This window comes from Zonotrichia leucophrys, chromosome 5 (assembly GCF_028769735.1).
Source record: "Zonotrichia leucophrys gambelii isolate GWCS_2022_RI chromosome 5, RI_Zleu_2.0, whole genome shotgun sequence".
Taxonomy (NCBI): Eukaryota; Metazoa; Chordata; class Aves; order Passeriformes; family Passerellidae; genus Zonotrichia; species Zonotrichia leucophrys.
In genome coordinates this window covers 32,724,071-32,751,950 of record NC_088175.1, presented here as the reverse complement: position 1 = coordinate 32,751,950, position 27,880 = coordinate 32,724,071, and the positions used below count along the sequence as shown (strand labels likewise).

The following is a 27,880-nucleotide window of genomic DNA, read 5'->3' as shown; positions in this document are numbered from 1 at the left end:
AAAAGGGAGAAGACAAGAGCTGGAGCCTGGTTTTCCCTTGTGGTGTGCCTTGTCTAGTTACTGTAACCTTCAGGAAGTGATGTCAAACGCTTCTTTGTATCATTTTCTATCAATTTCGCTGAGGCAAAAACAGACACACCATAGTGTCAGTGCAACATCAGGCTTTACCCATTCATAGAAAAAATTATGACAGGAGAAGTCTAAGGAAGAATTATTCTAGTACTTTCTTTCCTTTATAGAGACTTTGATTAATAGGAACTCCATAGTTTCTGACTCTCCAGCAATAAAAATGCTTTACAATTCTATAGCAGCTAATGGATACTTCTGCTGTGAACTGGAGATGTGTGCTTTCGAAATGCCTTTGGGAAAAAAAAAAAGGAGAGAGAAACAATATTAGAATACAGCTCCCACTGTCCCGGCCTCTGAACTAGTTCATTGCTTTTTGGAAATAAAGGCAACGTCAGAGATGCACAGAGAGGTTCTGAGTCACCTGTTCACTGCCACTCTTGTTAAATGTGGACGCAAAGAACCACAAGAACAGTATTATACTACATTTTCATATTAAAGAATAGTAAGTTTAAATGAAATAACAATGCCGCTAGCTTCAAAAATATTTTCTTGAACGTTCCAATGGGAGATAAGCACCATATTGCACCAAGTCCCTTTCTCAAACTCTACTTCATCTCCTGACTTGCTTAGGAACTAGTCCTACCTCTCAGACATGCTGTGAATAATTTAGAAGTGTGTTGCCATCTGCTGGAGAAAGTACATATTTTAATACATCAACTGCTGAATATGAAAGAACAGGCAAAGTTTAAGGCGTTCAAAGACTTTGTTTAAATCTGAAAGAGAAACAGCAAATTTCAGACTAAAGACGGGTTGGAAGACAATGCTCTGAGCTTAATTTAATTATGTCACTCAATCGGACGTTTTACACCAAAAGAGGCGCTAACGTTTAACAGGAATGGGTGAGGGAATTAGCAAGAGAAAGGTGCTAAAGTTCACATACCTCCTGGGAAACAAGGAAAGGCAGGCAGTTAACACTAAACAGTAAAGGGCTGGGTTTAAGAGGGATCGGAAAACCATAAAATGCTCTAAGATCACTGTCTCTGCCAAGTTATCAGTTTCAGTTCTCAGGCTTATCATTTATGGATCTCCGTTGAGGATCAAAACTGAGGGATTAGCCACAGGGTGCTGGTGATGGGGAAAAGGTTTTCTCACTGCAAAAGCATGTTCCCACCCTGCTTTTTTCACACTCTAGGACAGATGGGTTACGTCCTAGGGTTTCCATGGGGGCACTCGGTGGGTTTACAAAGGGCAGCCTGCTCTGGAATGCACATGTAGCAGCAACAGACATTGGTAGTTCACCTGTGGGAAAACAAAGTGTCAGGGGAGCCGCGGTCTGCAGGTCTGCAATTGCTGCTCGGGCACGATACAGTTCCACCCAGTGTTTACTGGTCCGTAGGAGTCTGTTTCTGACAATGGGTTTGAAGAGCTTGGGAGGTTGGTTAATGGTTAGGAGGCGGGCTCTGGCAAGATTCTGAGCTTTGATCTCTTCCAGGGTAAATTCTAATTGTCCGATGGCTCCCCGTGTAGATTCCAGTTCAGGTTCTCATGGGTAACTGCGGTACCCAGGGTACACAGCCACTGAAATTCTGTTTACTGCATTAAATTTGTATACAGCATTCAAAAAGTCACACAGAAATGCTGTCCCTTCTCTTGGGACAAGGTCTCTTGATTGAGTGGGGGACACAGGTATCTGCAGCACTCTCCTCAAAGCAGTTACAGGGGTGTCTCACAGCCTGGGAGGGAGCATGTTACACCTTTGTGAGTATCTTATGGAGGCTGGTGCATTTAGGGTGTTACACCTATTTGCCTACGGCTTCTAAGAACACAGGGTACTTTTTATGCTCATCACTGTGAAGGAATATTCTATATACAGTGAGGTGGAGTGATGATCAGTACCGTCTGTAGTGGAAATCTGTGAGGAAGTCCAGGGTTTAATTCAAATTTTAATTGTGTCACTAGATTCTGCTCTTCTTTCCACAGCCACATTTTCCTGCCCTCTCCTCTTCACCAGCACTCATGTTTACATCATGGAATAACAGAGTCATCTGCTGCAGGGCAATGAACTGTCTCACTGTGCAGTCATATACAAACTGTTGTGCACCAAGAGGGGGTTGGACAGGGCAGGCAGGAATGACACAGACAGCATTGAGGAAGCCCAGATTTAGACAGGGTTTATCTCCTGGGAGTCTGAACCTTGGACACATTGTATGTTTATCAATGTAGTTATCTAGAATTACCTGCTTCTCTAGGCATTTGAGGAGAATAACATGCCATGCAAGCCCTAGATGTTGATAGCTGTGTCCACAGCTTGGAGAAAATGTTAACTGTTTAAGTGAAAATTACTGCAAATTGCTGCTGTGACCACAGCTGTACCAAAGCAAGACAAGGATTTAGGTTTCCAACCCAAACATATCACCAAAATCTCCTAAATTCTCTCACACAAGTCCCTCTTATAGACTTACACCACTGCTACAAAATGTAATCATCTGATTCTCCACACATTCCTGGTGAAGCAAAGAGCTGATAAATCTTTCCTCTGCAACCCTTGCTGTTCTTTTCTTTTCAGAATACCAAATCTGTGAATGTAGCACTGGGATATAATTATTGCACATGTTTGTAAATTAAATAATCACAGCAGATGATACTGCAGATGGATGGAGCAGGCTTGTGGGCTTGGGTTAGCTTTAGGCTGATGTTTTATTTCCAAATAAGGTGAAAATCTGGCCTCCAATTTAACCACATTAAAATCAGACACAGGTTTCTCATGAGGTATTAGCCCTAACAGGCAATAGTATCTGCCAGAATGAGAACAAAAACCTCTTCCATTTCTAGACCAGACCAAGAAAAAAAACCAACTTATAAAGCAGGGTCTGATCTAGGCTTTGAGTTGAAACAGCCCACAGAGCTGCACACTGAGAAGTTTGTGCACTAATGTCAATTTACCCTAATATCCAGATATATTTCAAGACAGTTTATTCCCCCCTTACCAAATAACCCTTCAGTTTTCTACTGCTAAAATATGACTACAAAGAGGAAAAGTAGAAGCATCATTGCTGAAGACAACAGGGGGAGGCATCATCTCAAATGAGGGGTCAACTATGCTCACCCCTGTGACATAAGCATGAGCTGAAGCTGCAACAAATGTAGAGAATTGTAGAATGCTCCAAGGAAGTAATCACCTCCTCTTAAGAGAAGTCAAGAACTTCTTGTTTTGATAAATCCTGGATTTGGTACCTCCAAATGAAGGCTATGATTGCTGATGATTTTGCTGAGGAAATGAAAGCTCACTAATGTCCTGTATACTAAAGATCAGTGTTCGAACAAGAACAAAAGGATTCAGAGTAGCCACAGCTTATGTTAGACTGGAAATCAGAGCTCGAAATCATGGGAGTGTTTGGAACAGGTATGAGCTAGAGCAGTCAGGGGAAAAATACCCACACTATCAGACAGAGCTTGACAGGAATAGAGAAAGGACTACTATATGATCTGGTATCTACAAGAGTGGGAGAATGGATCTGATAGTCCAAGAAGTCCCTTCCTACCTCATTACCCTAAACCTAATGTAATTTGTTTGTGCCTTTTGAGATGCTGAAAGAGAACAGTCGCTGCTTATGAAGATCAGGATGATTAGACAGCAAAAGAATGTGGTCTTGCTATTTTGGCTCAGAGCTGCCACATAAAGAGGGTAAACAGCAGAGGCTGGGACTGGTGCTTGCAGGCAGACTAGGTCAGCAAAAGCCTTGTTCTGTTTTTAGCAAAGCAGGCAGAGGTGACCCTGTGGAGGCGTGCCATGGGAGCCTCAGGAGCCCAGCTAGCGTGGGACCTGCATGTCTGGCTCAGCACTGGGGAGAAGGCCTGAGGCTGAGTGATGCAGACCACAGCCCTAGTTTATGAGGGTGTGGTGTCCAGTAAGAGCAGAGCAAAAGGAGGTGTAACTTGGTTTGTGAGAGGCCAACCACATGGAACGGCTGCTTGTGGTGCCTCACTGCCACCTGATGTGCAAACTAAGTTTGGGAAGACCTCTAGTGTGTTGTAATGGATCCCTCTGTGTTGCAAGCTGTCTTGTACCCTGAGAGACATTTCTCCATTGCATCCAGAAAGTGAAGCTTGTATCTAATATGCAGTATACAGTATACTCACAGTATGGTGTATAGCACATATACAGTGTACACATATACATCTCTGCTCATTTTATATATGATGAAACCCAAAGGGTTGTGTAAGAGACTAGTCTTTTTGGTTAATGCCACTGTTACAAATTCTGCTAGTTTAAACTAGAGGGTAAAACTGTAAATAACAGTTGTTGGCACACCATAATATAAGAAAACTCCAGGTTATAAATTCTATTTAGCAAGACAGAAACTGGGTCCAACACAGAAGCCTGGGATAAACTTGCAGAGCAAGTCTAGTGTACTTCAAAGAGTACCTTACGCTGGATCCCCTTGTACTGTGCCTCAATGATCATTCTAGTGATAAAGCCAAGATTTTGCCACCCAATGCTACATGAGAGCCACAACACAGGAGTTTTTACAGAGTGTTTTAAACCAGATAATTCCCAGTTGCAGTCAGTAGAATTGCTCGGGCAATCATGACTGATTCTAGTAGGGCACACTGCTGCACTAATGAGGTAATTTCTCACACATGTAGCTGCACACAACAGGACAGTGTCACTGAAAACTGGGAAAGAAAACCTTCATACCAGAGCTACAGGTTGGAAAGCCGCCACTACTTTGTTACAGAGCCAGGTTAATGGGGTGTAGGGGTGTCTCTCTGCCTGTTATGCAGACTAAGATTCACATTCCTATTACCTATACACAATGTTTTACATGAATATGTATTTACATTCTAAGAAGTTTACAGCTATTTCCAAGCAGCCTTCTACATCTGCTGATTAATTGTGTAGGTCTTATTACCATGCTTATGTATTAGGGAAGGGGTCTCTAGTGGTCATTTGAGGGATCTCCAGTGGTCGTGTGGGACGCTAACCTACCTCTTTTAGCCCTCTTTGGTGGCAAATTCAAGTCTTGATGTTATATTCAGCAACAAACCCAGAGCGTACATCCCACCTAGAGGAACTTCTGGTTATTACTGGCGTATAAAAATGCTGACTTTATTCGAGTGGGCCCTTTCTTAATTCGACATAAGCCTTTTGGTACCCGCGGCAGTGAGCTGAAGCGGCGGGACCGCGCGGAGCCCAAGGCCCGGCAGCAAGGGCACAGGGCGACCGGCCAGCTCCAGGGGAACACCGGGGACAGCAGTGCCGCTACACACCCGCGACGCCCCAGTCCAGCCGCCATCGCTGTGAGGCAGCGGCCCCGCCCCCCCCCGCCCGCGCATGCGCAGGCGCACGTGCCGCGGGTCAGCTGAGCGCGCCGCGCTCGGGCCGCGCTGGGCCATGGCGTCCATCCTGGATGAGTACGAGGATTCGCTGCACCGCTCCGTGTCCGTGCCGCAGAGCCGCGCCACCGTGGGCATCCCGCACTCCGGTACGTGTGCCCCGGGGCCTCCCGCGTGCGGCCTTCCTGCCGAGAGGGGGAGGCGAGGCGGCAGCTCCGGGTGGGGAGCAGGGCACGCCAGGCTGTGCTGCCTGGAAGAGGTGTGTCACTGTGTGTGTGTGGGGCCAAGCATTCGGCTGCGGCTTGTCTTTGCTACGGCTTGCTGTGGGAGGTGTTTGGGGACGGGGAGCGCTGATGCAGGATGCAGGCCAGCCCAGCGAGCTCGCCGTGCCGTGCTGTGTGGGAGGCTGCGGCCGGCGGGGCTGCGGGAGCAAACGCTGAAGGGTGCGTGGAGTCGCAGGTGCCTGTGTGTCACAAATTACACCCAGCCACACCTCAGCCCTGTGCAGCTAGAGCTGTGCCAGAGGGTTATGAACGCTCCGTCACTTTACTTCTCCTTTCTGCTCCTCTCTGAGGAAGCCTCGCTTTGCCATGTTACAGCTGTTCCTGCACGGAGCTCCTTTCCTAACCCAAGCGCAGTTTACCAAGGACTTCGTTTCTCTAGAGTGGTTCCTTTAGGCTGACTACAAGATGGAGAGGTGACAGCAGAGCAGTCTTTGTCACTGCTACACTTTTCTGTCAAAGGATGTGATGCTTTGCTATACTGCACTGCTCAGTGTAGCGTCCCATCAGTGTCAAGTAATGGTGTGATGACCAGTTCGTTTTTTCTTTCATGTCAGAGAAATTTATTTCATTATTATTCCATGATAAATTCAATATTTATTAGGTTCGATAACCATTTTCTACTAGATGTCACCTCTCAATGTTTTTTCGGTGTGCCAGGGAAATGTAGGGTATGAGAGAATTCTGTTGTACCTGAATTTTCATGGTAGTACCAGCTGCTATGCAGAGCTGGTGGTTTTGGGTTACAAGTTTGGAAATACATGGACACATTCTTTCAAGTTTTTTTCCTGGTGTAGTGTTGCCCACTGGTAACTTCTGGGGAAACCAAGTTGTGAGGTTCATCTATGTGCTAAGAATTTATCAAAATTCTGCCATACTATGTATATTATGGAGTATAAATACATTGACACAGTTACTCTGAGTCTAGATATTGAGGTAGGTATGTTCCCCTTGTTTGCTTTGACATGCTTGGTTATTTCATTGTGCAATGTTAGATACAGAATAAGTGGCCTGAATAGGTGTTGTGCAGAACAGTGTTAGGACAAGTCATGTCATGGAAAATAAATTTTTCAGGACTCAGCTTTTCTTCTTGACAGCTGCAACACTGTCTTCAGTCATGGCTGTCTTACACTTGAGAAATCTGCCTGTTTGCTCACAGTTGATATTGGCAGAGGAAGTTTGGGAAACTGCTTAGTTGCAAAGGCATAGCCTAATCAGGATTTCAGTTATTCTTAATTAGGCCGCACAGGCAATTTTTAATAAAATGTGGGTTGGTAAAAGTTGTGGGCAATCTGAAGTGTAAGTAAATTTATATTGTAAAAAGATACAATAGTTACCTTCCTGAAAGCAGTCCTTAATGTTAGGTTTGCAATTTTGGAAGACGTTGAAACTTATTCCTCAGTTTCAGGGAAGTGTTCCTCATGCTTGTTTAACTGCAGGTACTGTTTCTCAAGGTTGTAGATAAACAAGCAGTGACTCTGTATCCAACCTGAAGTCCTGCTGCATTGGGAACTTCAAGTACTGTAGCTCTAGCTTTGAAAAGCCTGCTTTGACTCACTAGACCGTGCTGGTGATCTTAGATCTTTGGACAGATTAAAAGGTCTGAGGAAATAGGTAGCTTTGCCCAGAAATCAGGGTGTGAAATGATGCAGTAGAATCTTGATTAAACAGAAGAGGGACATTGGGGGCAAGATGAGGGAGGAGACTGAAAGGAATGAATGTTATAAAATGGACATGTCCTTTGTATAGAGAACTGTATATTAAGGAAGCTCTTCCTTCTCCTATTAGGGACAATAGCTAAAATCCTCATGTTAATGGTGATGATCCTGTGGATGTTATAAATGTAATGGATACAGGCCTAAAGAGCCCAGAATGCTGAAATCCAAGACTTTGGCTTGAATGAAACAGAATGACTATGACAGAATTAAACCATAAACAGTTTCTCCTTAACTCTAAACCCTTACCTCTGTACAGGTGCTATTTGTTCCCTTTCCTTCCTGCCTCTGAGTTTCTTTGCTGAGTCAACCTTGCCTTGCCAGGTGACAGGCAAAAAAATTTGAGATTACCTGGATGAATGTGACTTGATGATCTGGTAACATGTGGGTTTTCCAGAGTTTTCCTTCCCTTTTATATATATATAAAAATAGGTATTTATTGGTTAGCTGTGATAGCATGTGAATCTGTACCTTGGGAGCTTTTTGTACGGGTTTTGAACTGCAGTTCATACCAGCGAATTTAAACTGTGGCATTGCAGCTCCCTAATCTGAAAATAAAGGAATGCACTCTTGTGTAAATGGGTAGTGTGTAAGGTGTGGATCAATGCATAAGAAAAAAGCACATGCAAAAGGCTGCCCAGTCAGGTTGTGATTGCTTTGTCTCTTCCTGCATGTGCACCTTTCTTCTGGAAAAAGTGTATTTTAAGGATTCTGCAGCTGGCCTAGAGGAGAGGCAGAGGCAAGGAGAAAGCATTGGTAGAACAGACAATTAAAGGACTTGCCTGCTAGTAGCAGGCTACTTTCCATTACTACATTGTCTTTTTCAACACCAGTAGGGCTGGAATTAGAGGGTTTTTTTCCCTCTGTATTCCTGCTCCATGGAGCACACTTCCTTTTCAGTAAAACTTGGAGCAGGACACAATCCTCTTAGTATTTTAGGCTGGATTTTGATGTAGTTTGTGGTTGTTGTTATGGGATTTTGTCTTATTCAGTTTCTAAGTGTTCACATTCTTTCTCCAGGATATGTCAATGCACGACTGGAGAAGGAAACGCCAATATTTAACAAGCAGAGGATTGATTTTGCTCCTCCTGAGAAAATCAACAGCTTAGTGGTCTCCTCTAACCAACTCTGTATGAGCCTTGGGAAAGACACCCTTCTCAGGTAATGCTGCCAGCATCCTGAAGTTGTTGTTTGTTTTTCCCCTGCCTTCTTTTTTTCCCCTAAGTTGTTAGAGAACTTATGTTTGCAAACTGGATAAAAAGCCGCAAGCCCAATATGGAAAACAGGTGAGGAGTTACAGTATGTGAACTTTTGTTGGCAGCATGCTTTTGTGGTTTCTCTTTGCAGGATTGATCTTGGAAAGCCAGATGAACCTAATCAGGTAGAGCTGGGACGCAAAGATGAAGCCAAAGTCTACAAGATGTTTTTGGACCACACAGGTGAGGCAGTGGGTGATGGATATTTACAGACAGTGAGCAGAGCAAGTGCTGGTGAAGGAGTTCTCTTTCTGCTTTGTGCATAAGGAGAACAGATCAATCTTCCTTGAGCCAGAGTCTTTTTCCAGGGCCCCTGCCCACTGGTTTGCCCTTTTGCTATTAGTAAAGCACAGGCTTGTGCCTGTGTTGTGTTTTCAGACTCTGAAATGAACACATGCAATTAGGCTGTTCTCAGCAAGGCTAAAACCAATCAAAGGAAGGTTTGCAGTCACTCTCTGCTGTATGGTTTATATAGGAATTTTTAAAAAGGGCCATAGAACATCTACAGTTCACTGTAGCCTAGACTGATTTAAAAAGACTGAACAAAAATTTGGAAAGTGATGCTCATATCTCTCGCCAACTGCCAGGGATAGGAGGGAACTCTGGGAAGTGTTTATCCTTAGAACATTTATTTAAACAGAGTACCTCCTTGCTAAAGCATCTGGTACCAGTTATTTAACATTGCAACATATGGACTACTGTTCTGATCCAGCACGGAAATCCCCCACATTCCCATGAATGCCTGGGAAAGTCTTGGATTAAGTATGTTGATATTGAAATTTATCAAATGTTAAGATTAGAAGCTGCAGGAATTTGGCTTGCTTAGGCACAGTCTTGATTTGTTCTCTCCTTCTCCCTCCCATACCCCTCTGCTGTTGGCAGGCTCTCATCTCCTGATTGCTCTGAACACCAGCGAATGCCTTTACCTGAACAGAAGTGTTCAGAAAGTGCGGGCACTCTCCCGCTGGAAAGGACACTTGATTGAAAGTGTGGGCTGGAACAAATTTCTTGGTTCAGAAACCAACACAGGGCCTATCCTGGTGGGGACATCCCAGGGGCAGATCTATGAGGCTGAAATCTCTGTCAGCGAAGGAAGCCTCTTCAGCACTAACCCTGACCAGTACTTCCGGCAGGTCTACACTCTGGAGGAGGAATCTGGACCTGCCCCAGTCTGCTGCTTGGAAATTGAACGAGGGCTAGAAGGGAAATTTTTTATTATAGCCACCACTAGGAAGAGACTCTTTCAGTTTGTTGGCAAGGTGCCTGAAGGGACAGAGCAGCAAGGCTTCAGTTCCATATTTGCTGTGCATGCTGACCATCTGCCCAGCTTTCGGGAGTTTCCAGCCAACTTGGGTTTCAGCGAGATAGCCTTTTACACTCCGAAACTGCGTTCCAACCCACGCTCCTTTGCCTGGATGATGGGAAACGGTGTTCTATACGGTACCTTGGATTACAGTCGTCCTGATTCAATTCTGAGTGATGAACGGGTCTGGGTTTATCCTCCTGACATTGACATAACTGTAAACAAGCCAATATCCATTGTGCTTACCCAGTTCCACTTTCTGTTGCTGCTGCCTGACCGGGTGAAGGCTGTCTGCACTCTGAACGGACAGGTTGTTTTTCAGGATCTGTTCCTGGAGAAGTTTGGCTTGCTGACACGCATGATTAAAGATCCCACAGTCCAGCAGATATGGATCCACACTGAGAAAGTAGTGTTCCGCTACCATGTCCAGCGGGAATCCAGAGATGTGTGGAAGATGTATATGAATATGAACAAATTTGATTTAGCAAAAGAGTATTGTAAGGACCGTCCAGAGTGTCTTGACATTGTGTTGGCCAAAGAGGCAGAGCACTGCTTCCAAAACAAGAGGTATCTGGACAGTGCCAAATGTTATGCGCTGACCCAGAACTACTTTGAGGAAATTGCTCTGAAGTTCATTGAAGCCAAGCAAGAGGAGGCCCTGATGGAGTTTCTGATTAAGAAGCTAAGTAACCTAAAGCCTTCAGAGAAGACACAGACTACTCTGCTGACCACGTGGTTGACAGAACTGTACCTGAACTGGCTGGGCATATTGCAAGGAGATCTCTCCCAGCGAAATCTCTATTTGGATACACGGGAGAAGTTCCGCACTTTCCTGAGCAGCCCTAAAAACAAAGACTGTCTTTTTAATAATCGGGCGTCTATTTATGAACTGTTAGCAAGCCATGGCGACACAGAGCACATGGTCTACTTTGCAGTCATCATGCAGGATTACGAGCGTGTAGTAGCTCACCACTGCCAGCATGACGAGTACGATGAGGCTCTAAATGTGCTGTCCAGGCACAGAGACGAGAAACTCTTCTACAAGTTCTCTCCGGTTCTCATCCAGCATATTCCCAAGAAGGTGGTTGATGCTTGGATTTCTATGGGCTCTAGGCTGGATGCCAGGAACCTCATTCCAGCCCTTGTTAACTACAGCCAGAGTGCCAGCACCCAGCAGATCAATGAAGCCATCAGATATATGGAGTTCTGTGTCTACCAGTTGGAGGAAACCCAGCAAGCCATTCACAACTACCTGTTGTCTCTTTATGCTTTGTGTCGGCCCGACTCGTTGCTGTCATACCTGGAACAAGCAGGAACCAACCCAAACAGGATCCACTACGACCTGAAGTATGCACTACGCCTGTGTGCAGAGCATGGGCACCACCGTGCATGTGTCCACATATACAAAGTGATGGAATTATACGAGGAGGCTGTGGATCTCGCCTTACAGGTATGTGTGTATCTGTGCATGCTGTGATACATGGGAATGTAGCTTGTTCAAGTTACCTTGAACAGCAGAGCATTGAGAGGAGCTGGACGGACTCACTGGTATCAAAGCGGTGTAGCTGAGGCTTGGAAAAAAAACCTGTCTGTGTTAACATTTTTCTGTGCTTTCACAACTGTTTCAAGTAGGCAGCTGACTGGCAAGCCATAACTGAGGATGGAGGCAGGGATACTACAAGGAGGAGCACTGTCTGTCTCAAGCTCAGTCTCTGACATAAAATACCTTTAACATATCTGCATTTATGCAATATTTGTATAGCTATTGTTAAGGATTCTAATTACCTATTCATAGCTTTGGTTATTATCACAGAAATCTTTGCCAGCTTAGTCTGACCTTCAGGGAGATGCTGGATTTTTTTCCTGTTGAATTGCTGTGTCTTTGCTGAAATGTGGGGCCAGCAAAGATACTATAACATGAATTTGCCCTTTCTGTGCTGTTGGGTAGCAAGCTAATCTTCAGTGAGGAGTGCTGGTGGAGAGGAGAGGTGTTTGCCATGGAAACATGGAGCAGGCCAGTAGTGCAGTCCTAGGCAGTGAGATAGCAATAGAGGTTTTCTAAATGCCTCTTAAAATGGACAGCAGGCTTTGAAGTTGAATGGTAGATAAACAAAGAGGGAAGCTTAACTCTGTTTCCTTGTCTGTCCAACTTCTAGGTGGATGTTGATCTTGCCAAGTCCTGTGCAGATCTTCCTGAAGATGATGAGGAGCTCCGGAAGAAGCTGTGGTTGAAGATCGCTCGCCATGTTGTTCAGGAAGAGAAGGATGTCAAGAAGGCAATGGCCTGCCTCTCCAGCTGTGCCCTGCTGAAGATTGAGGATGTGCTGCCATTCTTTCCAGACTTTGTCACTATTGACCATTTCAAGGAGGCAATCTGTAACTCCCTGGAGGATTACAACAAGCACATCGAGGAGCTGAAAAGGGAGATGGAGGAAGCCACACAGAGTGCCAAGAGGATCCGAGAGGACATCCAGGAAATGAGAAATAAATATGGCTCTGTGGAGCCTCAGGAAAAATGTGCTGCTTGTGACTTTCCTCTTCTAAACCGCCCTTTTTACCTTTTCCTCTGTGGTCACATGTTTCACTACGACTGTCTCCTTCAAGCAGTTTTCCCTAACCTTCCTGCCTATAAGCAGGCAAAACTTGAAGATCTTCAGAAGAAGCTGGCAGCTACCAGCCAGCCATCCAAGAGCCACCATCGTCCCAAGGATGCAGACACCATTAGTTTGGGGAAAGGGCAGCAGAGCCGGGAACAGATCAAAGCTGACATTGATGACATTGTGGCAGCTGAGTGTGTGTACTGTGGTGAGCTGATGATCCGGTCCATTGACAAGCCTTTTATTGATCCCCAGAAGTACGAAGAGGAGATGCAAAGCTGGCTGTAATTTTCCAAATCTTCAACTGTCAAACAAATTGTGAAGCTTCTGTGCTGGGGATATAACCTCCAGGAGCAGGAACACAGTGACTTCTGTGCAACTCTAAACAAAGGGTAGTGCAGTCTTTTTACCAGCATTAGGGAGAACTAGTCTTGAGAAGTGGGGAGATGTAGCTATGGCTGTCTAAGAACTTTAACAATACTTAGAGCTAACCAACTGGAATATATTTAGCAGGTGTTTCTGCTTGCAGTTCTTCTGAGGTTCTCAGTGTGAAGCTAAATGGAGTGCCTTGTTGTCCAGAAGGAATTGGGAACAACCGTGATCACAACTGTGATTTATCTGCCCTGTTGTGTGGTATTTGTTTTGGTGAAGACGAGCTGAAAGAGAAAGGTAGTGAAGGCCACTAAACAAAGTAGTCTTCATTCATAATTTTCAAAGCAGAATTGCCCTTTGTTTCCTTTTTGTTGAGAGTCTATAACCACATACATAGAAAGAACATGAAAGGACAGAAGCTCTTACATATTAATATTTTGTAAACATCATGCTACACTAATACATGTTTCTACACAATATGATACAAGAATATGTATAATTTTCAATTATTCAATTATACAATCTTGCAGGAAAATTATAAAAGTAATTTGCCTGCAATTCAAGGTGTATAATTCTCTTTCTCATAAGCTTTATGCATGAGACCAGGCACATTTGGATTTTCTGTAGGTACTGTTTCTCAAAATGCTGTTCACCACTCCTCTTCCCATCCTATTTCTACTATAACTGCCTTTGTATAGTGGCTCTTGGGTTTTTCTTCACCCCAAACCAGAACTGATAGATGCAGTAGTAAGGTTTCAACTGACACTCTGCAAGCAGGAGCACAATCTGTTTGTGTATCTTGCTGTGGTTCTCTTCTGCACTTGAGCATTAGACTCAGGATCTAGTCAGGGGTTTGCTCGAGGGTAGTCTACAGAAATGTTCTGTTGATGTGAAATTTGCTTTGCCCTTTGAAGCTAGTACCTTGTGCCTAAACAGTCTTTTGCCTTCCACTTTTTGGAGATGGCTGCATGTCAATGCATCTATCTATTGCTCCAACTTGGAAAATTTTTCCCAGAAGGTAGCAATCACTATGTTGTGAGTGAGAGAAGAAAACATTGTCATTAACAGTTTAGCAAGGGTTCCTTGTTTTGTTTTAGGAAAATAAGGTTTTAATTAGGTTTTGCTGTTTGGGACTGAATCACAAAGGTAGTAATTGGCAGAAGAATTGAATGTTCTAAAAGAGAAAATACAATTCTTGTAATTAATAGAAAATACTGTCTTCTGAAAAGCCGCCTCAGTTCTTTCACATGAATTTGTGTGCTTGTCTGGAATACCTCTCTCAGTCTCCGAACCCCTTACCCTGCTTGTAGGGTTGTAGAAATGGGTCTTTATGTTATTGTAGGGGAATATGTATTGGTTTCCCCAAGGATCTGACCTAAGAATTCTGAGTTCAGAACTTGAGAAGAACATTTATGTTTTTGTTGGGAGCATCAGCCTGGAACAAACTAATTTTATCTGTAAAATGACACAAGTAATTAAAAACAGAAATGAAATTAGGAAGACCTGAGGTTTCAAGATCCTCTTTTCTTTGATGGAGCCATGGGATAGGCAGTCCCATTAGCACCTCGTGGTGTGTGTTTGCTGGCTTGTCAGAAAGCACTTTTTCAGAAAACCCACATGCTGTAGTTTTCTTTGGCTTTGCGTAGCCCTTTGCTTTGAATAAGTTGGTGGGTCTGGCAGGAGGATTTGTAATGAGAACTAAATGTGATGTCTTTTGAAGTTTACCATTAAACCTGTTATAACTGGCCATTCCTGTGAATCATCATCTTTTTGTAAGCAGTGTGATATTTAAGGTTGTACATGTCATTGCAAACCATGACATGCCTCCCACCCAAACCAATTTCGGTCAAAGGTAAGTGGCTCTTTTTCTGCCCTTTAGCAGAACATGTGTATCAGCTCATTCTGATGCAGGGGTAATTTCACATTATTTTGACATGTTCTTAACACTTGTTCCATCTCTTTGGGGTTTTTACAGAATGCTTTCCTGGTATATTAGAATTATTATCATCTTCCATTATTTTGCCTGTTTGTGCTAGAGAAGTCACATCACTAAATAGACCATTGCAGGGTGATCTGCTTGTCCAGAGTATTGGAAGAAGCTGTGGGAAATGAGACATAGCAAGTAAATAAAAACCCTCTGGTCTTTGCCTGAGATTGGGTGATGGGGAAAGGCGCCTCTGATTCCAGTCATGGGCATTAATAGATCTCAGTTAACAAAACTAGAACTATGTATTTTTTAATGACTAGTATGCAGTATTCTCTGAGGGCTGTAGGCACATGCACCAGATACATGTACCACAAATCTCATTCTTCCTCACCATTGTTAACTGAAAAATGATTTGATTTGTTGTCAAAGTTATAGAGAGTGTTACTGCTGGCAAAGATTGCAGTAGTGATTAAATGACTAGTGCCAGTAATACAAAAAGGTACATAAAGGTATCTTCCAAACTTTCTTTGCATTGTCACGTGCTTCAAAAAGTTTCAGTAACCACTTACCTGTGCTTCTTGGCAATTTTGCAGCATCACTCAGTGAAAAAGGTAGGAGGGTTTATTTTTTCTTGGGAGGGGTGGGGTGGGTTTGTGGTGGTGGAGGGAAGTGAACTGCTTACTGTTCTCCCATAAATCTAATCTTCAAGATCTCTTCCTCTTTGCATTCAGAATGGCATTTTTATCTTTTCTCCTTGTAACTTCAGCACAGTTACATTTTAGAACTTACAGTCCTTTGTATGTATTTTAAACTATGAATGAACTGTACCAACTGTTCAAAACTGTGGCCTTGGGTCTTGTCCTTGTCTGTGTGAATAACTCCTACCACTTAGCCTTATGCAGCTGAAGAACAGCATAACCAAAAGGGTGTGGGGAAGCCCCAGCCCTGTGTACCCAGAACAAATATCTGTAGCTCCATCTACACTGAAGAAATTCAGTAGTGCAGGCAAGGCCTAAAGCAAACTTGTGCCTACTACATGGTCTCTCCTAGGCTTTGAGCAAGGGATAGGGGGAAATGCTCTGAGTTGGGGGAGACAGTGGTGTGTGTTTTGAAAGAGTTTGTAGAGAATTTCGGGTGCACTTCCTGTAGTTGGCAGCAGCTAAGTGAAATGCTGAAAGCAGTAGTTTCTGTCTCCTTTCTAAAAATGAATGCCCAGGCTGGGAATTTAGAAAGGCAAATTGTTAAAGCAGCCACTAGATGTCATTGCTGTCCATTTAAGTACTGGGGTTTGCTGCAGAGAGCTGAAAGCATTCTGTAGCAGAAGGAAGAATGGCACAAAAGTGAGGAACTGAAGCAGGATCTCTGTTTTTGAAGGGGTGTGCTGGGTGCTTGGAGACACAGCCTTTGGTGTAAGGTAGCTTGGATTTGGTGTAAGGATTTGAGGTAAAGATGCTAAAAAATTGTCTCTAACTAAATGACAATTTCAGCTCACAGATCACTGATTTTAATGTTTTGAACATCAAAAGCTACATTTACTATGTTAATAAATGAGTTTCATAGAATTGTGGAATCATTTACGTTGGAAAAGACCTTTAAGATCACAACCCAACATAGCCAAATCCACCACTAAACCACATCTCCAAGTGCCACATCCACATGCCTTTTAAATGCCTTCTGTGATGGTGATTCCAGCCCTTCCCTGGACAGCCTGTTCCAGTGCCTGACCACTCTTTCACTAAAGAAATGTTTCATAATATCCAAACTTAACCTTCCCTGGCACAACTTAAATGGCCTTTCCTCTCATCCTGTTATTGTGGCCTGGGAGAAGAGGCCAACTGGCCCCTTGCTGCAACCTTCTTTCAGGTAGTTGTAAAGAACAGTAAGATTCCACCTGGACCTCCTTTTTTCCAGTCTAAACAACCCCAGTTCCCTCGGCCACTCTTAACTCCAGACCCTTGTTGCTCTTTGGATGCCTTTTGGTGCTCCAGCACCTCAGTATCTGTCTTGTAGTGAGAGGCCTGAGACTCAACATGGGGTTTGAGGTGTGGCCTCTTATGTTGAATTGTATTCTAGTGTAAGTTCCCTTTAGACCTGGCTGGTTTAGTAAACTGCAGAGAGATCATCCCTGGGCTTGGAGTTGCAAAGGCTGGTGGCCTTGGGTCTGGGGTCATCTTTGCTTGCTTCTTCTTCATACTCTTGTGACAGCAGCTCCTTATTTGCCTGAGTTCACATTTAGTTAGTCTTGTTAAAAGCACCAGTAAAGCTGGGTTTGTAATGTGACATTAGACACTGACTTGCACAAACAGATAAGCTAGTATGTTTGCTTTTTCCTTTGGAGTTGTAGCATCATAATCCCCGTAAAACAGCAAGTGGGAGTAGGTACATCTTGTACTCTATCAAAATAAGATATAGTTTGACTCAGACTGTAGTCATGTATTAGCATGTATTTCTTGGAATGGGTAGTTCCCATTCACCCCTGCCCTGTCAAGGCCAACTTATAGATTGTCTATGTTTACAAGTGCAAATTCTTAGTTTCTAGTGGGATTTCATGGGAAGTCTGTTCCTTGCTTCACTTCGTCCAACAACTCTATACTGAGCTGTGGGAAGACAGACCAAAACTAGATTTCTTACTTACAGTAAGTGTGCTGAGCTGAGGCTTGAAATGTACAAAATTTATGGTGTTTTTGAATTTTAAGTCGTTACTATTGAGATGGATTAAGTATTTTTCTCTAGAATAGAGGGAGTAAGATGTGATTCACTGTGGTATGTGTAGTGTTTATGAGAGAATCTTATGGCATCTACAAAGAAGAGAGGGGCTGTCCAGGGTCTTCTGTTGGTTTTGTACATGAAGGAAGTGATGCACTAGAAGGGAAAGGGAATGGTGGTTTCTGTAAAATAATTTGGCCAAACTTCATGTATCTGACTTCAGGGAAGCTTCTGCAGTGAAACTGTGATATTGATGGATCTGTACTTCTTGTGCTGAGATGATAAAGAAGAAAAATAATTTCCTTTGAAATAAGGACTTTGTTAAAATTGAGGAGCTTAGGGCTTGAAAGAGGGACATTACAGGCATTCCTTAAATTCATTGTGAATTATGCACGCATTCAGCTCCTAAACTGTTTGCTCTCTCTGATTATGCCCAGTCCTGACTTTACACCTTCTGAATCTTTTGGGATTTGCATTTTATGGTAATACTGTGATTTTGGAGACTTGTGATACTTCCCCCTCAACTGACTGGTTTTTTCAATCCCAGATCTCATGGAAAGGCATCAGGCAACTTATTTAGGGTATGAATTTCAAAGCGACCTGGCCTGCATCTGCTTTCAGGTGAAAGGAAGGGGGAAAGGATTAGACAAACTTGTTAGATCTGCTCGTTGAAACTTGTTGGGATGGAGAGAAAAAGGGGCTCAGGCATTTCCTCTCTGTCATGGCCAGAGGTATTGGAGGCAGTTTGTTTGAGTAGGACTGGTTGCTTAGGAACAGGGAAGCTACAGGAGCACTCTAAGGTTACAGTACATCTCTAACTAATCCTATACACTGTCTTTGCCATGGAGGGCCAGCTCAGTAGAGGATGTCTGTATTGGGTTCAGACTTGCTACAGTGCCTCTAGGTCCCTGTGGTGATGGGAGAGCTGTTCTAATTCAACACTTGAGCTGCAGAGCTTGGTAGGTGTGGGAATAAGCACAACTGATAAGTCTGTATGATATCAGGCTGCCTCACTGCACAGAGCTTTCCATCGTATGCCTCCTAGCACCACAGAAATACCCTTGCTTTATAAAGGGCCATACAGGCCATACCTGATGTGAGACAGGCAGGAATTTCCCTACTTTGCAGGACTTCATATATTCCTGCTGTGCTGCTGTGTTGGCTGTGGGCTGTGTTGTCTTCAGAAGAGGATTAGATACAGCCTTTCATTTAACACATGGTTTGTTTGCTTCATCTGAACTGAGAATACTAGTTTTTGGTAGAGTTTTATTACAGTGTAAGTGTTCCACAGGAGCTGAACTATAGCCTGCCCCTCATTTCATGATCCATCCTGAATGGTTCATTGTACGTGATGGCTAAGAGGAAAAGGATTGAACAACTGGTTTGGTATCCAAAACCAGACATTCCCTACTTCATGTGTGCTGGTCACTTGGCATGGGGCATGATCTTCAGAACACAGCCTGAACTTGGAGGCTGCTGGACTCCGCTTAAGCAGACATCTGTGTTTTCCAATTAGTCAGTTATTCAACAGTCTTTTTTCATCTCTTTGTGTGCACATGCTGAATAGATTTTCTAGTAAACAAATTATTACTGTGAAACTGGGTTCATAAGGAAGTTGTTCCTGTCTAAAGATTCTCTTTTATTTTCACATGTTTATTAAAAGTGAGGTACACAGTGTGGTTTTGAGGAATGTCACAGGCAAAGAGGAGCACAAAGGCTGATGGATTAGTTTTTGAGGACTCTTTTCTACAGACTCTGCATGACAATTATTAGCAGCTGCCCTGGCTGTGTTTGATGGCTGCTGCATGTTTTTCACCATGTGAACAAGACACTTATTCTCTGCTAAGAGCCTAGAAAGGCAAGGGTAGTAAAAAATTGCTCTTTGACTAATTACCACTACCAGTAGCTATCAAGATAACAGTATCATTGGTCTAAATAAAAAATTCCACATGAAGCTGAACAATATTTTGCCATCCTTGATAACAGGACTGTAGACTTAGATGAGCTCATGTTGTTTGAGAGAATTGAACGGTGGTTGGGTGAGGAGGAGAGAGACTTGAGGCTTATGCTCCTGGATGCCTCAGTTCTTTGTTGAATGCTTGCCTGTGTGTCACAGTGTGACTGTCTCAGAGTGACACCTGCATTTGTGTCACAGTGGTACATTCTGCTGAGCAGCCTTTTGGGGAGAAACACATTTCCTTATGTTCTGCAGTCTGTTTCAAACACTTGCCTGCTTGCCCAGTTAACGAGATTGGAACAACTAGGACCATGTTATCTTTCTATGTTCTTCTGATAAGTTGCTTATGGTAATCCTCAATATATGCTTCAAAGACTTGCAGCGGCAGGATTTCCAAAGCAAAAAGTATTTTAGTACAGGAAACATCTAATGGAAGGTGAACAGAAACGTCATCTTCTGTAAACTTGAGGGGATGCAAATCAATTAATGTAGACTTTTCTGTCTATAAGTAGCATCTTCTTAAATTTGTTGTTGGCTGTTGATTGGGAAATGTCTTGTGAGCTGGATGCACCTAATATTGTTACCTACAGCCAGTCCTAGGAGACAGTGCAGTGGAACAATGTGTAGCAGTGTTCAGAAGGCAGCCAGACTGGGCTCTGGCAGTAGTTTCTTTGCTGGTGTAGAATCAGAGTTTTCTCCCTGAAGCCTGCTTTCCTCTGCAGTATGGTGACAGAAACAGAAGGGAGTTTCCAGAAGAATCTTGAACAGCCCTTGTACCCTTATGGAGAGGTTACCTGGAAAGTGGTAACTTATGGAATTGAGTGGTTCAGTATGGTGTTTTAGCAGCTGTGAGTTGCTTGCTTGATGCTGTGGCAGCTGAACCAAAGGTAAAGGTGTGGGTTATTTACCTGCCAGGCACCTTGTCCTGCTCTGGGTTATGCTCTGAATGAAATCAACAATTTGAGAAATTCATGTTAAAATGAGGAAAGAGGAAGAATTTCTGCACACAACATAGATATTGCTGTGAGTTCTTCAGCACATCTGCATTTTTTAGGTCAGAGCAAGGTTAAATACCCTCTATAGGTCAACAGAAAAATCTGTAGGTAGGGCCTTGAGTGGAGGTTCAAAGTGCTGTCTTCTTATCCTGTTCTTCAGAAATTAGGACACTGCTGGAGCTGACTACCTTCATTTGAGACCCTGAGTCAAGAGTGATGGCTAAAAAATCTTTTTAATTGATTCCTCTATCATTGGGACAGGCACCATCTTAGCAGACACCTTTGTCTCTCACTTAATTCTTTCACCTCCTTTGCTCATTGATTTAGCAAAGAACTGTTTGATTCTGCCATAAATAGAGGAAGGGTTAATACGTGGGGAGTGGTGAAGCTCCCTGCCACTAAGCTTGAAAATCATGGAAGAAAGGAAGAGAATTATATGAAGAAGGTAACAAGAGGCCCTCTGGGTTTCAGATTACAGAAGGATGAAACGTGGAATACAGACCAAAGCTGTGCCAGGGTTGTGTGATGTGTATTGCAATGCTTATTTCAATACAGCAGAATTAGTACAAGCTGTGAAAATTCTTGCTTCTGGCTAGTCTCTCTTTTCTGAAGAGTGTATTACCTTTCTCTGAATCATAGACAGGAACATCACAGATTTGTGAAGAGAAAAGAGTTTTAGATTTTATAATTTGCAGCAGGCACAGGATGATCTACAAGCCTCCTTTATTAATGAAATGAAGAATTAGAGAGTAGGACAGAGCATACTTTGGATTCAAGAGGATGTATTTTTCACTGCTTTTTCAGTGCCACAAATGACATGTGAAGAGTATTTGGCTTTTCACTGTGCTTCCATCTTTCTGACTTATACTATTAGTGAGTATGAGAGGCTCAAGATGGCTGGAGAAACTATTCCTCCCATTGACAATCAGGAATCTGATCTTGCAGTGAAGTGATGGAGTTGTTCTTCCCTGTTTCAAGATGGGCCACACAATATCTCCTTGAAAACAAAAACAGCCCTCTCCAAAAAAGCAGTGTGGCAAATCTCTCTCAACCAGCTTTATTTCTGTTCCCTCTCTGAAAGTTTTAAGTTAGCTAATTTGGGTTACAAGCAGTACAAAACCCTTGGGTTTTGGTAGCAGTCCAAGCTGGTAGCCTATGAGAAGTTATTGTGTTCAGATGCCTTCTGAGTAGGGATGTAAACGCAACATGTTGCAGGCTGCAGCTGTTAGATGGAGATTGCAGTAATGTCCCTGAAAAACTGAATTAAAAAAAAAAAAAGCAAAGTCGTTGGATTTGAATAAATGGGGGTGTTGGTCTCTACCCTTATGTAGTCCAGTACATATCAAAGGCCCCCTTCCTTTAATAGCAGGAAGGAAATAAGATCTGTATCTCTTGGGAACATGCTTCTAAAACCAACTTTCACTTGCATTCCTATGTCTCCTTTTAGTCCCTCTGAATAGTAAAAATTCACATTGTCACATTTTAGTCACCTCAGCCTGGATATTCGATCACTTGAGGGTGTTGGTTTTTAGTCACAGTCTTACTAATGTCTTAATTTGGGTGTTGGTGTTCCTCTCCCATATTCAGGTGCCTAATATGGATTCTTATCACCCCAAAACAGTGAGATTGGATCCCAGCCCAGCATGCGTGGGCATTGGCAGCACTTGGATATTTATAGGGATTTCTACTTCCTTCTTTTCTTTGGGCTGCTTTCTTACTACAAGAATTCCTGATTTCTTCCATGCACCGGTGAATGCAACCCTTCTAGGGTGGTGTCTGGGCAGAGGATGTTATGTATGTGCCTTCCCAGCTGCCAGGGCCAGTGCAAACAGGCATTGCACAGCACTGGCCTGAAAGGCACTGAGGGGAAAAAAAAGTACCACCTTTTTCACACCCTTAGATCTAGTTTTGGGAGATTATTTAGCCTTATTGATTTATTGTGTCATTATTAAACTCAAGTATCTTGACACCTCAAGCACTATTACAATGTGGTTAGAGATGGAGAGAGAGTCAAATGCCCTCAACATTTTTATGGTTGATAATTTCCTCTGGATCTACACAGTGGCAGAAGGGTGGAACTTTCAAACAGCACTGTACTGATTTTGTTTTCATCCATTCTTTGAAAGGTGAATCAATAAAATCTGATTCTTACAGAAATCTTTACAATTGCCACTTGAAGTTTCATCTTACTTCCTAGGTACTCATGGTAGAGAAGGACATCGGCAAAGGTGGCTGCTTGACAGGTCCTCATGTGCAGAGTAGCCCAAAGCATTTTCTGGCTGGGGAATGCAGAGCAGCAAATTCACTTTTCCTTTCCCTTGCTGATGATTCTGTCTGGGTTTCTCTGTTCCACTCGGATGTCATTTCCCTCAAAAAATTGTAGGAATCTGGTAACTCTGCCTCATTCTGAAATTTCAGTTAAAATTTGTCAGTATGTCTCTGGGAGCTCAGCACCAGAAGTATGATTTTAGAAGCTTTGTTTCCTTTGGAAGCCAGAGGAATAATGTGAATATTAGATCTGAGCTGCTGTAATCAAGGCTTGGGACTATGTGGAATGGAGCAGAACCCTGAATGCATGGCTGGAGAAGGAAAACCTGCAGTGGACATATTTTGCATTTCCTATCAGAAGGCACTAGATTAGGAGCCCTTACTTGAATGAGTCCATAGCATCCTCTGTGTCTCATTAACAGATGGTTCTAAAAGGCAACAGTGGAAATGCAAACTCATGCATGTTTGTGCTTGCTCTGCTTGTGCCTCTCCTGGCAGCACTTGCTGGCATAATCTGTCAGAAATTAACCTTTTGCTTGAGGTATTGTTACACAGGCTGGTATAATTCATCCCATTGCCTGTGACAAGTATCTGTCTAACCCCTCCACACACTTCCCACCTAGAAGGAATTATGTCAGAATGGTAGAGAAATGCTGGGTGTAGGATCTCACCTTTGTAACAGGCAACTTTCTTCTCCCACTCTAAGTTTTTCTGTGCTTTCATTGCCAGGATTGTCCACACAATCCTCTACCCCAATTACCCATTGATTAGGGCTCCTCTGGTAATCTGCCAGATGCAGGTTTGTTACCAACAGATGGCAGAAAGCATTTGAGGTAATGAGAGAAAGGATAATGATTGCTGATCTGCATAATAATCAGCTTGTGAACAGGTTTCATGGTTTTTTTCCATTTCCACTGGCTCAAAGATTGCACTGTCAGACAACCAGCACCTTCTCTTGAGTTAAAGAAAGAGTAAGGGAGGAACCAAATTCTTCCAGCTACTGTTAAGATTTCTGGAGGTACACACCCACTCCAGAACACAGATTAGGATTTTAGCCAGAGTCAGAGGCTGCACCCAGAATATTATGAATGAATGCTCAGTCCTCTTGTGATCAAGACCGCTAACTGACCAATCTGGTCAGAAATACTTTCCTTTTTCTGTTTTCTGAGACAATTTCCCCCAGCTGTACCACAAGGCAAGAAGATCCCCATCTCCCTTGGACCAGCATCACTTTACACTGTCTAATACCTAGTATGAAAGAAAGACTTCCCAATTCCCTGTGTTTTGGAGTTCTTCAAACAAATTCTACAGCTTGCACATTGACACAGCCTCACACAAGCTTACATCTAATCTACTCCAGAGTCTTTGCAGGAAGAAGTCTTCTCTGGAACACTCTAGAACAGTGTTATTGGAGTGGTATGTCTTATACCACCAGTTTCCTGTGCTGCACAAGATGTGTAGTACAGATTTTCACTGTTTGAAATCTACAGGATGCTTGGACTCTAACTGTCCCTATCTGAAATGAGCCCTGTAACACTCACTCAAAAATCATTTTGGTGCCATTTACTGTGACTTTTGGCAAAGGATTTGGATTGAAGAATTGTTTTTAAAAAACAGCCTTACACAAGTGGGTGCTAATGCTGGGCTGTTCTCCAGGTGGACTGGCAGACATGACAGACAAATTTCCATCAAGCCTCTTTTACTTTGTGGAATCCCTTCCTTGCTTTAAGATCTAGATGGAGATTTCTGAAATTCAGACTTGATTCCATAGAATACTAAATGCAGATGTTTTCCCTGATAAACCTTTCTGTTTACTCTGAATGCTGATAATGCAGCAGCCTCCTGTCAGCTCTTTGCAAGGATGATATTTATCACATTCTCAGCTGTATCACTTGTCACTATTAATTTTAGCATCTGAACCTTACAAGGCAAGCACTATCTACTCCTGTCCATGTGTTGCAGCTGTATCCTCCCTCTCCAGGTGAGGGAGGATTTTTTTAGAGCTCATACTCTAAAGGACAAGGATTTACTATTAAGTCTTGAGGCCTTGCTACAGACATTATTGTTGGTTACAGGATTTTCCTGGCCTTTGCCTGGTTTCTAAGGAAACAATACCTGGGCATCTGAGTTTGTGCACATTTGTTATATGCTTTTTTTCTCTGTCTGTGGTTTTTCTCTATGCTTTCTGAATTTATTTGCCAAGGGCAATTTTATTTGAGAGATACATTTAAAGTTACTGACTTACTGTAAGTTTCCTGAACATAGATGATGGGGAATGACTCTAAAGACAACACCCATGGTGTACATTCAGAATTGGAGATACTAGAGAATCTATATGAAGGAAAAAGAGGGAAGGCTGTGGCCAGAGGAAAAGATGCTTCTGATGCTGGAACTTACTAGACACATGAGAGTTCAAATGCTAATTCATATAACAGCTATCTTCTTTAATTTGACTTCTGCAATCGTTAGTGAAAACTAGCCCCAGTAGTCACTGTGAGGGAAAAACCCCAAGTTCCTTGTATTTTTCAGAGACTGTCTATGACTGTCCTAATTTAGCACCACTGCAACCCTACAGACCATCCTTGTAGATGCCTGCAGGACACTTATTAACATGTTCTATTTATTTTCTGGAAAGAGAATGGCTGAACCATGTCCTGTGTTAGAGGGTGATGTTTGTAAAGAAAGATGGAGCTTTTAGCCATTCTGTTGAACAGGTGACCCCTGATTAAGTTGGGTCTTGCCCAGAAGCCCTGCAGGGAGAGAGAAAAGCCTGAGGCAGAGACTTCACGTGCATCTGAGCTGGCATTTGATTCTTCTGGCTTGTGGATGACACCAGTGGGCAATAAGATCTGACAAGGTATGTGTAGGGACAGAAGAGGTGAGAAAAGGGGAAAGGACTTTCATCTCCTGGTAACAGTGAGCTATTTAATTTACTGTGTCTCAGGCTGCTGAGAGTTTGGATATGTAAAGATAATGTGTATTGTCAAGGCAGGAGCTCTCTTGGTGGAAACAATAATCATGACAAATGGGAGTCAACTGCAAGACTGTGTGTATCCTGACAGCAGCATGCTGGGTGAAAAACAGACTTCTTGGAACTGATCAGAGTGTAAGTAAAAACAAGTGTGTGGGGGTGGAGGGGAGCTGGTTTTGGGTTTTATTTTCTCCCAGAGAGCACTGTGTGTTAATGCATCTTTCTTTACCCAGGGCCCTGCCTGGTGTTAGCTGGTTGCAGTAGTGAGCAGACTTTAGGTGCAGTGCTGGTGCAGGGTTAGGTATTCTCTGCCATGGGAAACAGAGGCACTCTGGGGCAGGGCTTGGGTCTGCACAGGAGACTCAGGAGACAGTGACAGCACAGGCTGCTGGTAATAGGCAGAGCTCTTGGGCAGAGCTCTGTCAGGCAGCAGAGGCTGGGGAGGTGTCCCTTGTCCTTAAAGGGGACTTCTTTAGCTGGGTTATGGGTATCTGCATGGGGGGAAGGGGGTTTTCCAGGAGGACTGTGTCCATCTCTCCCCATCCCAGATGTGTTGATCTTTGCAAAGACAGCTGCATTTGTTAGCTGGGAAAGCAGAGTTCCTTGACTGCTGGCAGAGGATAATGCTGCTGAGCCTGCTCCTTCTCAGGGAGGTTGAACAGAACTGTTTCTGCCACTGAATTCCCAGGGACCATGTGTAGATTGAGGCTGTCACTCTAGTTACAATGATCCACAGAGGTACTGGAACTTCTGCACCAATCTTTTGAGTCAAGAAATTGAGAGAGTGAGGGTTTATTAGGGGACAAATAGAAGTGCATCTGGAAAACAAATAAAAAGCAGAGGGGCTTTAATGTTTTTAAGAGCCTCCCTCTCCATAAGTTTCCTTGAAAGTGTTCTCAAGGCTGCTGTCACTTCAAGCCCATACAAGACCAAAACCACTTCTCTTTAGCAGGTGAAACAGATGCTCAAATAAATGAGGCTATGTTGCTTAAGACAGTTGTGTTCAATGACGTAGTATTCAGGACCTTTCCTGCCGGCAAAAGTGAGGCTAAGCTTAGGAGCCACTGAACTGCTGTTAAAAGCTTATCACAGTTATTTTCTCTCTGCTGCTATCCTGGCTTTGACTCCTGGCTTTGGTCCACATAATAATACTGTGCATCTCCTGTGAAAGACGCCCCATACACTGTTTTTTCAGACAGCAGAGAGGTGGAAAGTTTGCTGTTCAAAAGCAGTTATTTGTTATTCATTACAGATATCTAACTGCTTTCTCTGGCCTTAGTCTTTTTTCAGATGAACACAACCAAAAGGACTAAGAGGGAATAGGAAACTCTCATTTGTACATGTCTTTATCTCATCCTAATTTGCATGGGTTTGTTCAGAGTGCTGCTGAACACCTGTGTTTGCTGCTGCTGAAATTGCATCTTGGGACATTTTGGAAATAAATTGCAGGTTTTTATTATTTTTCCAGTACACTTACTTTCACTTTCTTCCTTCCCTGCTTGTCTGGGAAGCCTCATCAATGCCACTTCTAAGGCTTCAGAGACAAACTACTACAAAAATATTGCCAGTGGTTCCATAGAGAAGAGTGGCTGGCACAAGGCATTTCTAATTCCTTGTAGTGCTTAACTAACTACTTTGAGAATGCTGAGCTATTCATTAGCACACATAACAACAGTCCTGTGTGCTACTTCAAAGAGGGAATTTAAGCTCTGCAACAGTCCTACTGAGATATTTTATTGCCTTTGACTTGAGAGCCTTTCTTCCTAGTGAAGATGTCTGGCTTCACAAGTGCAGGTTGCTTTATCTACAGATGGCACACTTTTAATTCACCTTTAAAGGGGCTTGTTCATAGCAGCCCCAACTCTAGAGTGAAACTGATTGTGTTCTTGTGTCATATGGTGGGTGATTCTGAGAGAGGACTGGACACTTGTAAAGGCTAATCTTTAATAAGAGCTAGGAAGATTTGCAGCCACAGAGTGGTGTAAGTTTTTGGGTCCTCCACAAAGCATTCCACTCTGCTGTACATCCTGAGTCTTGGTCAGGCCATCATCAGGCAGGACACTTGATAAGTCTGTCAGTGCTGCAAAGCTCCAGAGAAGTGCTAAGAGCTGCAGAGTAGGGATGA

At 43.3% G+C, this 27,880-nt stretch overlaps 1 protein-coding gene across 1 annotated transcript; it reads left to right on the top strand.

The window, feature by feature from the left end:
* The first annotated feature begins 5,407 nt into the window (after window positions 1-5,407).
* On the top strand, window positions 5,408-14,678 carry VPS18 (VPS18 core subunit of CORVET and HOPS complexes). The gene is made up of 5 exons (XM_064714727.1): window positions 5,408-5,555; window positions 8,423-8,564; window positions 8,751-8,842; window positions 9,542-11,412; window positions 12,119-14,678. The coding sequence occupies exons 1-5, from the start codon at window positions 5,465-5,467 to the stop codon at window positions 12,845-12,847; spliced, it is 2,925 nt and encodes a 974-aa protein (XP_064570797.1). The 5' UTR covers window positions 5,408-5,464; the 3' UTR covers window positions 12,848-14,678.
* Window positions 14,679-27,880: the final 13,202 nt, after the last annotated feature.

Excerpts from the sequence above, each read along its gene's own strand:
- VPS18 (XM_064714727.1), top strand. The coding sequence starts at position 5,465 with ATGGCGTCCATCCTGGATGAGTACGAGGATTCGCTGCACCGCTCCGTG. Across the intron at positions 5,556-8,422 it reads CGTGGGCATCCCGCACTCCG|GATATGTCAATGCACGACTG; the intron begins GTACGTGTGCCC and ends TTCTTTCTCCAG. Across the intron at positions 8,843-9,541 it reads GATGTTTTTGGACCACACAG|GCTCTCATCTCCTGATTGCT; the intron begins GTGAGGCAGTGG and ends TGCTGTTGGCAG.